The sequence below is a fragment of the Hippoglossus hippoglossus genome, chromosome 5 (assembly GCF_009819705.1).
Source record: "Hippoglossus hippoglossus isolate fHipHip1 chromosome 5, fHipHip1.pri, whole genome shotgun sequence".
In the NCBI taxonomy this organism is placed as follows: domain Eukaryota; kingdom Metazoa; phylum Chordata; class Actinopteri; order Pleuronectiformes; family Pleuronectidae; genus Hippoglossus; species Hippoglossus hippoglossus.
The window spans coordinates 11428326-11441478 of NC_047155.1; the positions used below are offsets into that span (position 1 = coordinate 11428326).

Genomic DNA, 13153 nt, shown 5'->3' on the forward strand with positions numbered 1-13153 from the left:
AAAAAGTATTTAGAGACTGTCTCTAATCTGAGGTGTTGCTCCTTTGTTCCATGTTATCCTACAGATGTAACATAGTGATTTCTCATTACATGAAGCACTGCAGCACCCAATGACCTCAGCATCCACTGTGGCAGCAGCAACAAGGTGGAGATCGGCAGCTTCAGGCTGGTCAACATGAGGACGACCTGCACAAGCTTCATCAGTGTCATGGATAATACTGAGTCAATTTCTATATTCATAATGGTTGGTTTTAAAATAAGAACACTGTTATCCCAACAATGTTCATCTTTTACTTTCGGAGTTGATACACTTGAGATAAAAACCCAGTGTCTTATTGTTCTTCTTTGCCATAAGAGGCAGAACACGATCAGCACAGCTGTGTCCTTCAGGCTCATCCGTCCCTAATAAAATGACAGGAAACATAAAAGTATGGCATTAATGCAAAGTAAGTGTTACTTCTACTCAAAGTTTGTGTCCTTATATTCTGTGAATATTCAACTATGTATTTGAATATGGTTGTGGATTAAACAGTGCACTACCAAGACAATGAATGTACAGTATGGAGTTCTTCCACATTAATAGTATTGCATATATAATTTAATGCACTATGTATTATGTGCAATACTTTGCTTTGATTGTTTGTAAGTTATGAAAACAGGTCTGTACCTGGAGTAAGTGTTGAAGTGATGACTCTCAGTGTTCAGCCTTGTTGGATTCCAGTTCTGTCTCATGTTGGACATCCACAGGTGCAGGCTGTCTGAGTCACCTCGAGGAAAACTCAACACAAATACACAGATATGTAAAGTCCTACATGTGCCAGGCTAACTGCTTCACAGACCTTTACATTATATAAATAAAAGTGTATTACTTCAAAGTTCATCAGATCATAATCACTTCACTTCAGCTTAGAAAGTAAGTGGTGGACATCAGCCTCAGGTTCTCTCTATGACGGTCTATTCTAGTCAAGTTTTATGTGACAAACAAATAAGTCATTCTGCATTTTTTATTTTACACATGAATGACGGATTCAGTACGGTCTGCTTAAGATTAACGATGTAAGAAGCTCAAATTATGAAACTGCGGCCGGCCGGATGTGAACACAGGAGTAGCGCACGCCCACTCTCTCTCTCTCTCTCTCTGGCTACTGGTGTATATGTTGTGAAACGTGTCACATCTCATCCAAGAGGCTTTTTTCAGTTCAGTTCATCATTCATGGTTTGATTTGATTTCTCAGAGGTGTGCCTGTTCATCACACTAACTTCCTGCTGTCCTCTCTGACTCACAGACGACAACCAGTGTACTAAGTGTCCTGAGGGTCAATGGTCCCTGAAGGGGCCGACCGGATGTAAACACAGGAGGAGCGCACGCCCACTCTCTCTCTCTCCCTGTGTCAGCATTCATTCATGTGATGGATATAACTAGCAATGAAAGACACAAATAAAGCAAGATATTAAACCGTAAGAGGGAGGACCCAGTCTGGTGTAAATATAAAGTATTTAGATATAAAGGGAACAACCCTTTTGTACAATTGAGATGATAACACACTAGTGACAACATCACTAGAATTATTTGATAATCAATTGCTGCCAATACCTTCCTTTCACCTACATCTTACACACTCACTGGAGCCTTGAGGTGCATATGATGACAAATCATAACACATGTGCAACATGTTAAATGAGAAGTCTGAGAAGAGTGTAAAGTGCAAAAAAAGGCTTTTTATTAAAAAAAACGCCACCACCAACAACACAAAAAGAGATCAGTCGTTGTCCTTCTTCTCCCTCTGCTCCTTCTCCTGAATAAAAAGTAAAGCGACTGTCATTCCAGTTCAAGAAACATACAGGATATGAACAAAACACACACAAAGGGTTGGCCAGGTCTTTTTGATCTGATGCAGAGAGGTGTCTGTTTGCGTAGCTTGTGTGGGTGTGTGTGTGTCTGAGAGAGAGACAGACAGACATTTCTAATTTAATCAGTTTTGTTTATATTTCCTGAGTAACTGGGGGTTAAATGTCTCCTCTATGAACTGAATGCATCTTTTGTCAAGACCTGTCATTTCTGTTTGTTCAGTGTTTTTGAAAAGGAAAAAATGCCACCTGTAGTTATACAATAGCAGATTCATTGATGTACACACATTAGCATTTCATTGATATTTTGATACTCCCAAACTTTGACTGTGCTGTTTTTTCCCTGTATTTCCTGTCCTACCTGCTGGCTCTGTGTCTGGCTGGACGGGGTTTGAGAAGCATGGGCAGCTTCAGCCTGCAGACAACAAGATGAACAACATGGTTAATGACAATGATGTGGGAAGCGTGTCAGTCACTGTGCATAACATCAGGTAACTGACCTGTTGTCTCTCCCTCTGTTTGGCCTCTTGGGCCCGTTTCTCTGCCAGCCAGTCCTCCACCGAGCAGCCCTCGGCACGGGAGCAGAAGTGCTCTCTTCTGTAGCGACTGTGACCATATTCTCTGGTCTTTGGCTGGCCACAGCGCTTACAGAGGTAATGTTCGAAGGGTTTTCTGCTCTTCATGGGAATGCCCATCTCCTTGGCCCGCCGCTGCTCTTCCTCACGGACCTTCCTCTGCCAGGCGGTGGATCGGGGCACGGCAGGGGCAGAGGTGGAGGCGGCTGGGGGTGCAGCAGAGGTGGAGGTGGCAGGGGGGGCAGCAGAGGTGGAAGCGGCTGGGGGTGCAGCAGAGGTGGAGGTGGCAGGGGGGGCAGCAGAGGTGGAGGTGGCAGGGGGGGCAGCAGAGGTGGAGGTGGCAGGGGGGGCAGCAGAGGTGGAGGCACGAGGGGTGGTCGGTGTGGAGGAGGAGGCTGCAGTGGTGGTGATGAATTTGTACAGCGCAGGTGCCAGGGCTACACTGTGTGTGACAGCCTGACCAGAGGCGTCCTCAGGGAGAGAGAGTGTGAGAGGCTGGTCAGGCCGCAAAGGCTCCTGCAGCAGAGCCCTGGCTGGAGAACGCAGCTCTGCTGCTGTCTGCTGAGCACTGGGCCCCGGCACCACTGCACGCTCCATGGCCGTCATCATCGCCTTGCTCCTCTTGTTGTGCCTGACGGAAGTGAATTCAATGATATTGATTATTATCATCTTCTGTCCAGTATGAACATTCTTCAAATCACACGCACTCACACAAAAGGCGCTCACCACTGCAGAAGGGTCCGGTTGTTGACCTCTGGGAGTTGGATGGGGGCAGCTGCCAAGAGGTCCCGCCTGTTGTACAGATTGTCTCTGATGACAGAATAGGCCCTCTCGACAGCCCCCCAGCGGTTCATCGGGACCCCGGCGATGGTACAGCCCTCATGGTGTATGTGGCTCAGCTCCAAAAAGATGGCCTCGAGCATCCGGTTGGCATATGGAAACTGTGCCGCTCCCGCGCCCTGCCCGAGATACGAACTGTACACACAGAGAGAGAGGAGGAGAAAGACGTGTCCTGCGTTAAAGACTGGAGTCACTTGGAGCACAATCACATACAAGGAATTTGCTGTGGAGAAAATAAAATATAAAAATAGAACAATATTGAAAAAAGACTATAAGCTGAGTTTGAATTGTACACGCTACACTTACCTTGTCACGCTGTCCACTCCAGGCGTGTGGGCAGTTTTAGAGCAGCGGCGCTGGGGGAAGGAGATAGGCGCCTTGTCTCTGTCTGACAGCTTCTGCCAAAGACTCACTATCTCCCTCACCTGCCGCTGCGTAACGAAGGCATGGTGACGCAGCTCTACGAGGGCATGGGCTAGATGGACGGCATGCTGGTAGCCTCTGTGTCCATCTGGACCCCGTACCTCCTGCAATAGACAGAGGTACTACAGAGGTCAAGTATTCAATACGCACAGCCCCTTCAAGTCCATCGTCAGACTTGACGTCGCTTACCTCCTCCTCCTCCACTGCGGGTGGATGATAAGGCTGTGTGGGAACAGCGGTCTGCACTGGGTGGGGCAGCTGAGCTACGGGGCTGACCCGATGCAGCTCCTCTTCAAAGCCCTCATACTCCACCTCTTCCCAGTCCTCTTCCAGCCCATCCGTGCCATCCAGAGCATCATGATCTCGGCCCACATCCAGCTGCAGAGCAGCGGCGCCTGTCTGGGAGTAGAGGTACTCCAACCCGATGAGCTCCCCTACATAAAAAAAAAAAAAGAAGAAAAAAAAGGAAATGTGGTTTCTACATTTGGCCTGTGAAAGCCTAAGCACATTACACATGTCATATATATGTGTTATACAGTGTATATATATATATATACATGTGTTATATAATACAGCTGTTTGTATTATACCTGTGTACTCCCCAGGCTGGGTGTAATTCTCTACCAGCGTCATCCCCAAGAACTGTTGGGTGAGCTGGGAGAGGCCTCTCTGCAGCTGGGCGCTGTAGCAACGCAGCGTCGAACGTCGGGCATCGCTCTCCACTGCAACTCTGGCGCAGTCCTCATTCCACCTCACCAGGCCCTCCAGCAGGTACACCTGGAAGTGGAGGGCATTGGCAGACGTGCCTGTGATGGGACAGACAGGGGATGGAGAACATTAGTTACGCACGCACGCACACACACAAATGAACTGGCTCATTCTGAGACACTCACCTGGAACGAACGTGCACAGGTGGTGGTGGAACCACTCGAGGGAACTGGTGCCTCGGGCACAGCGGTAGACGGGGAGCTTGACACCCCCCCTGGTCACCTCCCCTTTCTTCGCATACAGCTCCACTCCCGGCGGGTCCTGAATGCAGCGGAGATGGTGACGCTGCGTGCTCCAAACCTCCTCCATCTTGACACGTTCGAAGAGCAGGACGCCCATGGTGTCGGTCACCTCAGAGAAGGAGTCTAGCACCTCCTGAATCAGCAGCTCCGTCTCCGCCACACCCCTTGTGTAGCGGCGGCAGTGGCGGGCCAGCTCCCTGGACGTGGGCTCCCTCCCCTCCTTGGACTGCTTAGCCTCTTTCAGGCGGGCCACGTCACAGCCGTCCCACTCAAGCATGGCAAACGAAAGCCGTGACATGAATAGGCCATACTGCTGGTGACTGTCGGCGGTGACGGCCCTCGCGAAGCGTTGCATTAGGTGCCACACGTCTAGCCTCACCAACAGCTGATCCCACTCGCCGAACAGGGCCGCCACCTGAAAAAAACAGCAGAAGAAGACATTTGTTTCAGTTTGAGTCGAGGGATAATAAAGTGGCCTGTGGACATGTTCTTGTTGTTTTTTTACCTTACAGCGTCCGGCGGTGGCACAGCAATCCCGGTTTACGTACAAGACCCGAGGAGGGGCCCTTCCGGCTTCCCTGTAACGCCGCACAAGCCCGGCCGCCATGGGCAACAGTCCGTCCTCCTCAGAGGCAGTGAGGACCGACATGAGCACCTGCCTGTGCTCGTTGCTCACGTTGGTGACCCTTTCGGCCATCCCAGCGGCGTTACCCGCAAGCTTCTTTGTCATCTGAAAATGAGAACGAGACCACGTCACATCCTCAATCATCAAAGTGTGTATTCTCAATCATTCACAAATGATCCAAAGCTTGCCTTTTTGGTGGAGCCCAGCTTCAATATGTCCCCAAATATGGACGTGACCCTGGCTTTCATCTCCTCCAGACGGCCAAGGGCCTCCCTGGCGTAGATGGAAATCAGCCAGGGCACGGTGGGGATCGGGTTCATGGGCGGCACGGACACCTGCCGTGGAGCCACGCCCGGCACCTGAAGCTTACTGAGCACGGAGAGGTAACTCAACGACCGCACCATCCACTCTTTGGTGTGCTGCTCCACCAGAATGGCACGGAGGCGAGACGCACTGTTGCCCAAAGTGCGCTCCTTCATTAGGCCCACCACCCTCTTGTCGCAAGACAACCTGCGGGGCACAAGGTGACTACTGTCAGCTGAGGGCTAAACAACGAATGACACACAGGCTTTCACATCGATGCCTACTTGTACGTGAGAACAGCGGGAAACTTCTCCTGGTGGGCGAGGTCCAGCTGTCTAATGATGTCTTGCGCCCACGCCGAGTACTTCCTCTTGCAAGAACCGCATTCCAGGTACTCCGTGCCCATGAAGTACCAGCCATCGATGTCCAGCACACGACGGACGGTCTTGTAGAGCCCCGCGCCTGTCAGTTGGTTCCCACAGTTGGGACACGTGAGCCTGTAGGCCCACATCCTGTAGGGCGCCCACAGGAAGAACCGGCACTGGTAGAAGTTGTGGGCAGAGGGGGTCTCTGTGTAGAGGAGCCGGGCTCCTGGGGGGTACCACCACAGGCGCAGGTCACCGGTGAGGACAGGCTTCTTGCCCGTGCGGCTGGTGAAAAGAGCCCGGCCCACCCAGTCCTGCTGTTCCTCCGGCAGCGTCTGCCTCCAGCCCTTGGGCAGCAGCTGCAGCGACAATCAAATCACATCCAGATTAAACTCAAGCTGACAATATGGACAACTACAAACAATTCTGCGCACATGTCAACACTTTTACCTGTGCGCCGGTGGACAGCGGTGGGGGGCTGGGCTGAACCGGTCCATCGCCCGAGGGTCCAGGCAAGGGGGGTCCAGGCAGGGAGACTGGAAAATACACACTCTCAAGTTGTCACACTGATATACTAACGAGGATGTTATATGATGATGAATAATACTCACGCTGAGTGTCGACCTCCATTGCAGTGGCGAGGAGGACGTCAGACCCTTCCGAAGATGGGGGCGCGGGTGCTGCGCCTGTAGTTGTGCGGAGGAGGACAAATAAATGTGCGTATTAACATATGGAAACACTACTCGTGACCTCTGGTATACAGACAGACAGACAGACAGATCTTACTCAATGCAGGCCATGAAGCTCGCCGCTGAGGCTCCCTACTAAAGGCTTGACGGAAATCCATTCTGCAAAGACATTTAGCAGACAAGAAGCAATATTAGTATTGTTTAGGCAGGTTAACATTTAGGCAGGCCTCTGGTAGCAGCACACAAAACAGTCAAACAGAAGAGCATATGAATAATACCAGTCCAGAATAAGTACACTGCAGAGAGATGAAACCACCACCTGAACTACTAGTACAATGCTGTCACTACTTATGGAGATGTTGACAACAGTGTTGTGTCAAAGTGTTCAAAGTTCAGTTCATCCAGATGAAAATGAACTAGTTCACGTTCATAGTAATTTTTTTAAAATCTTGAACAAAGTTCACGTTTTCAAAAATGAACTAGTTCACGTTTATTTGTTACATTTTTATTGGGATGATTTAGATGACAAACTTAAGATCATGTGTTTAGTTATTAATCGATGGTGTCGGATCATGTCTGAGTGTTGCTCTGGTCATTTAAACACTGAGTCCTGACTGTGCGTCACGTCTCGTGTTGTACTGAGCACAAAACGTTGATGAGTCATTTTTCATGATGTTTAAATGCAGCCTCATAAACTCTGGAGCCAATCAAACAAACGCTAAGTTACTTCATGTACTGATCAGGTCCTGATAACTAGTGATGAGTGTCTATTAGTTAAAGTGAGAGCAGGTGAGAGTGGAGGAGGAAACTGATACGCTAAATGCTAGCTTCATGGACTTAGCTATTTTGCTGACTAAAATGCTGACTAAAAAGACTGAATAAAAAGACTAAATAACTATGCAATACTTATAGCCTAGCCTATATTATAGTAAACCTCATCACTTACCAATAGGGGACGAGCCCTGAATCATGGAAATAACTTCAGCGGCAAGGTCGATTTTCGTTCTTCTTGAAAAGCTTCTAAAATTGTCTAAGTCACATTGTCTTTTGACTTTTATTCTACAGGGGTAGAATCGCATGATCTGTTCAACTGAGGATGTAGGCGATTTTACCAGAGGTGGCCAGCATCATGAGGAGATGATTTAGGCAGGTGAGAGTGGAGGAGGAAACTGAAACTCCAGCTGGGTACAAACCAACTGCAGCTTCTGCTCTGATCACTGAGCAGCTGTGACCAGAGGAACTCGGTGTTTCACTGTTTTTCAACAAAGTCACTGACCTCCTGCTTCACCTGAACGAGCTCTGATCTCACTGTGTGTGTGTGGGAGCACGCACGCACACTTTCTCTCGCTTCTGGTATTTCAGAATCAGAATCAGAATCAGAAAGTATTTATTGCCAAGTAGGTTTACACCTACCTGGAATTTGCCTTGGTATATAGGTGCATACAATGAACATAAAACATAAAAACACAATAAGTACTACACATAAGAAAAAAACCATATATAAAATAAAAATATATAAAAGACATAAAAAGTAAAATGCAAAATGCAAAATGCAAAACAGGAGTGCAATGTGAATGTGCAATGTGCAATGTGCAATGTGCAATATGCAATATGCAATATGCAATGTAATGTAATTTAACATGATGGCCTGATACGATGATGATTTAAAAAATGAACTTTAACGTCCATCATATGAAAACTGATTCGTTCAGTTCAGCGTTCATGAAAAATATGAACGTTTGAAAGATCAATAACTGGAAGCTATAACTTGGCTACAAGCTACTTTGCGCATTGAACTTAGCCTGTCAAATTAGACAGTACATAAAGTGTATTCTATGAAAATTCCAGGTATTTTATGATAATAAAACACATACACCATTAACGGCATTCCAGTCGTCATCAAAAATCTGTGATTTTACGTGAGGCCAGTGTTTTTTCAACGGCACACTGTCATCGCATCATTTCACCGTGAAAGGCGGCTTTTTTAACGCGGAAAAAAGGGGAGACGGCGGCAGCATCACCGTAATGAACACGCCAACGGTCAACACGGCTTTTTTCCGGAGGAAAAAAACTTAAAGACAGCGCCGACATGAACGGCACACTTGACCGTAATGTACACACGTTATTTCACCATCAAACACGACAGAAACACGTGAAAGAAACACGTAGAAACCTTTCCGTCGTTTTGCGGTCGGGAAAAGTTGAGGCCGCCACAAAAAAAAGAACATTAAACCTGCACATTAAACTTGAGTTACTCACATCTCCTTCTCGTGCGGTTCTCCAGAATCGACTGTCAGGATGGAAGATCGACTGCTGAATGAACTGCACTTGCGAGATCGACGCAGCAGTGGTCGAAAAATACGTCGATCGCCATCTATCGGTCGATCCCAGTAACTCTCTGCACTCACTGGCTGCGGAGATGCTGGTTTTAATCTCCTGCATTTCCTTCAATACAAGTCGGATTATAGTTCTTTTACTTTGAAACGGATTCGGGAAGTGTTGGAAATACGTACATTTGTGACAGACAGATAAACATTGTGGTTCACAGCAGAATAAACAAAGACAATTATATTTCACCTGAGTTTTAATATGTATCTGTTGAACACAGCGTGTTGTGTTTTACAATCTTTCCGCTCCGCCTCTGTCACACAGCAATTGTGAAATTGCTTTATTGTGAAATATTTGCAGGAGCGGCTTCATATTGTATAGTACTGGTATTTATTTGAATACACAGAACTACATACAATTGTATACACAGTGTAATGAGATCGATGCTTTAGTTTCAGTTTGTCTGTCTGTGCACACTTTGCTCCTCCTCCCCCCTCTTGTGTTCTGATGTCTTACCGTCACGTGACTCAGCGGCGCCAGCCAGGCAAACGAGCAAGCGGAGCCGGCACACTTTGCGCCCCCCTCCCCCTCCCCCCGGCCAGCAGCACAGCACACAAGCAGCACAGAGACGGAGCAGAAGAATCTCAGAGGCAAAGTGTATTAAAACCGAAAAATGTGAACATGATACTGTTCCTGAACAAAAACCTCTAACCAAAACCTCTGTTCTGCACAGGGGGCCAGGGCAGTAGCAGCACACAAAACAGTCAAACACAACAACAAATAAAAATCATTTAATTGTTTGTTGCAGTGATGTTATAAATAGTTATGGTTGCTGTTAGTCATTTTATTTTACTAGATAAATAGCTAGCAAGCACAGCTAGCCACATTATTTAGCATTTGACAGTTTGCCAGAGCTCACTCAGTATAAAGTTAAGGTACCTGGGGTCTCATTTATAAAACAGTGCAAGGGATTCATATTAAACGTGTACGTGCGCACACCTGAAGGCAATGTTCACTTTATAAATCACAGTCCACCTGGAAACGGTCATGTAAGGCATACGTCAAATAATATACAACAACATCGTCTTTGCTAAATAACAGAGGATGTCAATTGTAAATTGTATTGAAGTAAATGTGATTTATCTTGGCTGATGTACATTGATTTTGTACTACACAAGTGTCAGTATTATTTATTTCACATATGTGAAGTGAGTGTGTGTGTTTGTGATTGAGAAGAAGTAAGGGAGAGTAAGAGAGGGCTGATGAATTGTCAGCTGTGAGGGATGATGTAAGTCATTAATAAAAGAATAGATCATGTTGTTATGATTAGTGACACACACACACACACACAGAGACACATATACAGTCAGAGCAGCGGTGGCAGTGTGTTTCCGTTACTTCCTTCAGGTTTTTGCGTCATAAAGACTTTCATAGTTTTATTATATAATTATTTGTTCGTATTGATGAATTTGGTCGCAAAGTTTTGACAGTTGATTTTATGCAGGGGAGGCGGGGCCAGTTTTGACGGAGTTGGTCGCCCTGTTAAATCTGTTGTTAATAGTCTGTCTTCTTTGTTCTTGGTCTTATTCGCTTATCATGATCAATGATTATGTGGTAGAGCCCCGTCGATGGTCTGAGTGTCTTCCTTGTATCATCTAGGGCTGCAGGGTTCCATTTGATCGGGCAAATATGTTGACATGCAGAGGGTGAATGCGAGGCTCATATATTTCTGTTATCTAGTTTTTGCTGTGTGACAGAGGCGGAGTGGAAAGATTGTAAGTGAACATTTAATGTTTTGTGACTCAGGGAATGTAAAACCATTGGATTGGAAATGAATGTCTTTGTGTAATTGTGTCAGATACACATACAGCCACACGAGTGACGCGATCAGACCTGCCGGCATCACGTGCAGAGCACTTGGCCTGGGCGTGGTGTGAATTGCAGGGGTCCGTTTCAGAATTGAGCCATCGCCGCAAACAGACACCTCTTGGTGTGAACTGCAGGGGGCGTGTTCAGAGAGCCCCTTTTGAAATGCAAACAGCCCGTGTTTCTGTGAAGTGCGTGGGTACTTTCTCTCGCCAATCAGATTAAAGTTGAAAGTAGTTGGTTGCTGTTGAGTCGTTGGTATTGGATCAAAGTATTGGTGGAGGTGTCAGCTAGAAAACGTTGGCTGTTGCTGGTGACCTTCTTCTAATCCCCTGATCGAACCTTGTCCCTATTGCCGTATGTGTGTGAGGCTTGGATGTGCGTGCATGTGGCCGCCCTCTGCTATGGCATGCGTTAAGTGTTTTCGCTGAGATATTAGGCAAAAACACAATGAAGGGCGGCAGTGTGCAGCATAACACAGGGAGTTAGCTGTGGGTTGCTGTGATCACTAGTCAGCTTTTAATGTGATGCGCCAACAACATTTGACTACGTATACGCATATAACTTATCTTTGTAGGATTGAGAGGCCATTAATTGTTGGTTTAAATAGTGATCAATTGTCACAGTGAGAAAGTGTCAATACCTAGTGTGTTTAGTCATATTTAATATGTCTGTGGTTTCCTCCTAAGAAATCCACATAGACTAAATGTGAATTTGAGATAAGGTTTCAGGTCAATAAAATAAAAACTGTAAACACATGCACTAATAGACAGCAGTCTGGACTCTTAAGTGAAGAACATTGTACTAATAACATTGCATCATGTAGAGAAGTGCAGTTTAATGTTGTGCATTGTTGAACAAAATTCTACATCAGGAAGAAATGTATATTATACATGTAGTGTACAACCTGTCTTTCATCCTTGTAACAAGGATATTACATTATTCAAATGAAATGTACACACAGCACAATAACATAACATTGTACTGACTAGAAAACCAAGAATCACATGAAACCAATGAAGCTGTACAGATTTATTTACATTATAAAGAAAATATCATTTAAACAGCCACACTATACGTTTGTCTTTCTCTGTCTCTGCAGGTTTAGATACATATCTACAGTTTTTGAAAGCAGTCATTTAACTACAAAATTATGCTTCTGGTTTGCTGGTTGTCTCCTCAGCTGCGATGTGTTGTTCCTCTGTTTGTGTTGAGGTTTCTATCATATCTGAAGGAATGAAAAGTTGTATTATTCAGTGTGAATTTTATATAATATGCAATGTAGGTGAGTGATTTTCTGTTCAAAAGTAAGCATTCATTAAATGTTGTCAGTGTCCTATAATAATACTGTCAATGTAGCATGTTGTTGAAAAGGTTTTGTGAAAACATTAATAGTGAGCTGGAAATGTATATACTGGATATTTCTTGTATTGGATTGGAAATAGGCTGGAACCTGTTATAAAGCATTGTAAACAAAGCACACATAGCAAATGCAGTACGTAGAGATAATACAGAATGCAATGTTATTCTATTTGGATTCAAACAAATCAAGAAACTTACCATCATTACAAAATGCTGCACAGGATTGCAGCACCTCTACTTCTTGCAGGGCATCCTTTAACTTGCCCTGTGCAGTATTCAGCTGCTGCTGAAGAGATGCAGCTTGTTGGTGCACAGCCCTCTTCAGCCTGACAAGCTTCACCATAACTTGTGTGCATTTGTTGTGTGCCTCATTTGTTATGACAAGTCAAAGCCCATGTAATAATCATTGTGTTGCAGTGTTGACCTGAAGCTAAATATCGTGCACTGAACCGATGCTGTAAATATGAATTGATAGTAATTTGAATATTATTCATTGAATAGATAGGTTGCGTAACTGTCTTTCTTTGTGTAATTTATGCTCGTACATTCAGTCGTAAACAGAAACAGTGAAAATAATAAATATGAATGTCGTAAGTGGGTTTGTTGGAAAATATCAGGGTGGTAGATGTCGGGTTATGTTTGTAATTAAATAATGTTCTTGGGCTCGAAAAGGGTGGAGACAACAAGAGGATGCATGCTGGGCAGGAGATAGGTTGGAGCTATCAGGAAGAAGATAGTCCGCTTGTAAGCTCTAGGAGGTGTGTGTGTGTGTGTGTGTGGGGGGGGGGGGGGGGGGGGGGGGGGGGGGTCGTCGTTCGCCTCCTCATTTGAATTTCAGGTGTCTGTGTATAGTCCTCAGCTTCCCCTGTTGTCACCTCTGAATGCCTTGTTCTGATGGACCATTTTGTTGTCCTTTGTTA

General features: G+C 45.8%; 1 protein-coding gene across 1 annotated transcript; it reads right to left on the minus strand.

Moving 5' to 3' along the window:
- Positions 1–3144: 3144 nt before the first annotated feature.
- LOC117761228 lies at positions 3145–6134 on the minus strand. The gene is made up of 8 exons (XM_034584924.1): positions 5914–6134; positions 5509–5830; positions 5201–5425; positions 4579–5110; positions 4276–4491; positions 3875–4119; positions 3569–3789; positions 3145–3397 (listed from the first exon to the last, which is right to left on the minus strand). Exons 1-8 carry the CDS (start codon positions 6132–6134, stop codon positions 3145–3147), a joined length of 2235 nt encoding a protein of 744 aa, XP_034440815.1.
- Between the last annotated feature and the right edge of the window lie 7019 nt (positions 6135–13153).

Excerpts from the sequence above, each read along its gene's own strand:
- LOC117761228 (XM_034584924.1), bottom strand. The coding sequence starts at position 6,134 with ATGTGGGCCTACAGGCTCACGTGTCCCAACTGTGGGAACCAACTGACA. Across the intron at positions 5,831-5,913 it reads AAGTTTCCCGCTGTTCTCAC|GTTGTCTTGCGACAAGAGGG; the intron begins GTACAAGTAGGC and ends TGTGCCCCGCAG. Across the intron at positions 3,790-3,874 it reads CCGCAGTGGAGGAGGAGGAG|GAGGTACGGGGTCCAGATGG; the intron begins GTAAGCGACGTC and ends TGTCTATTGCAG.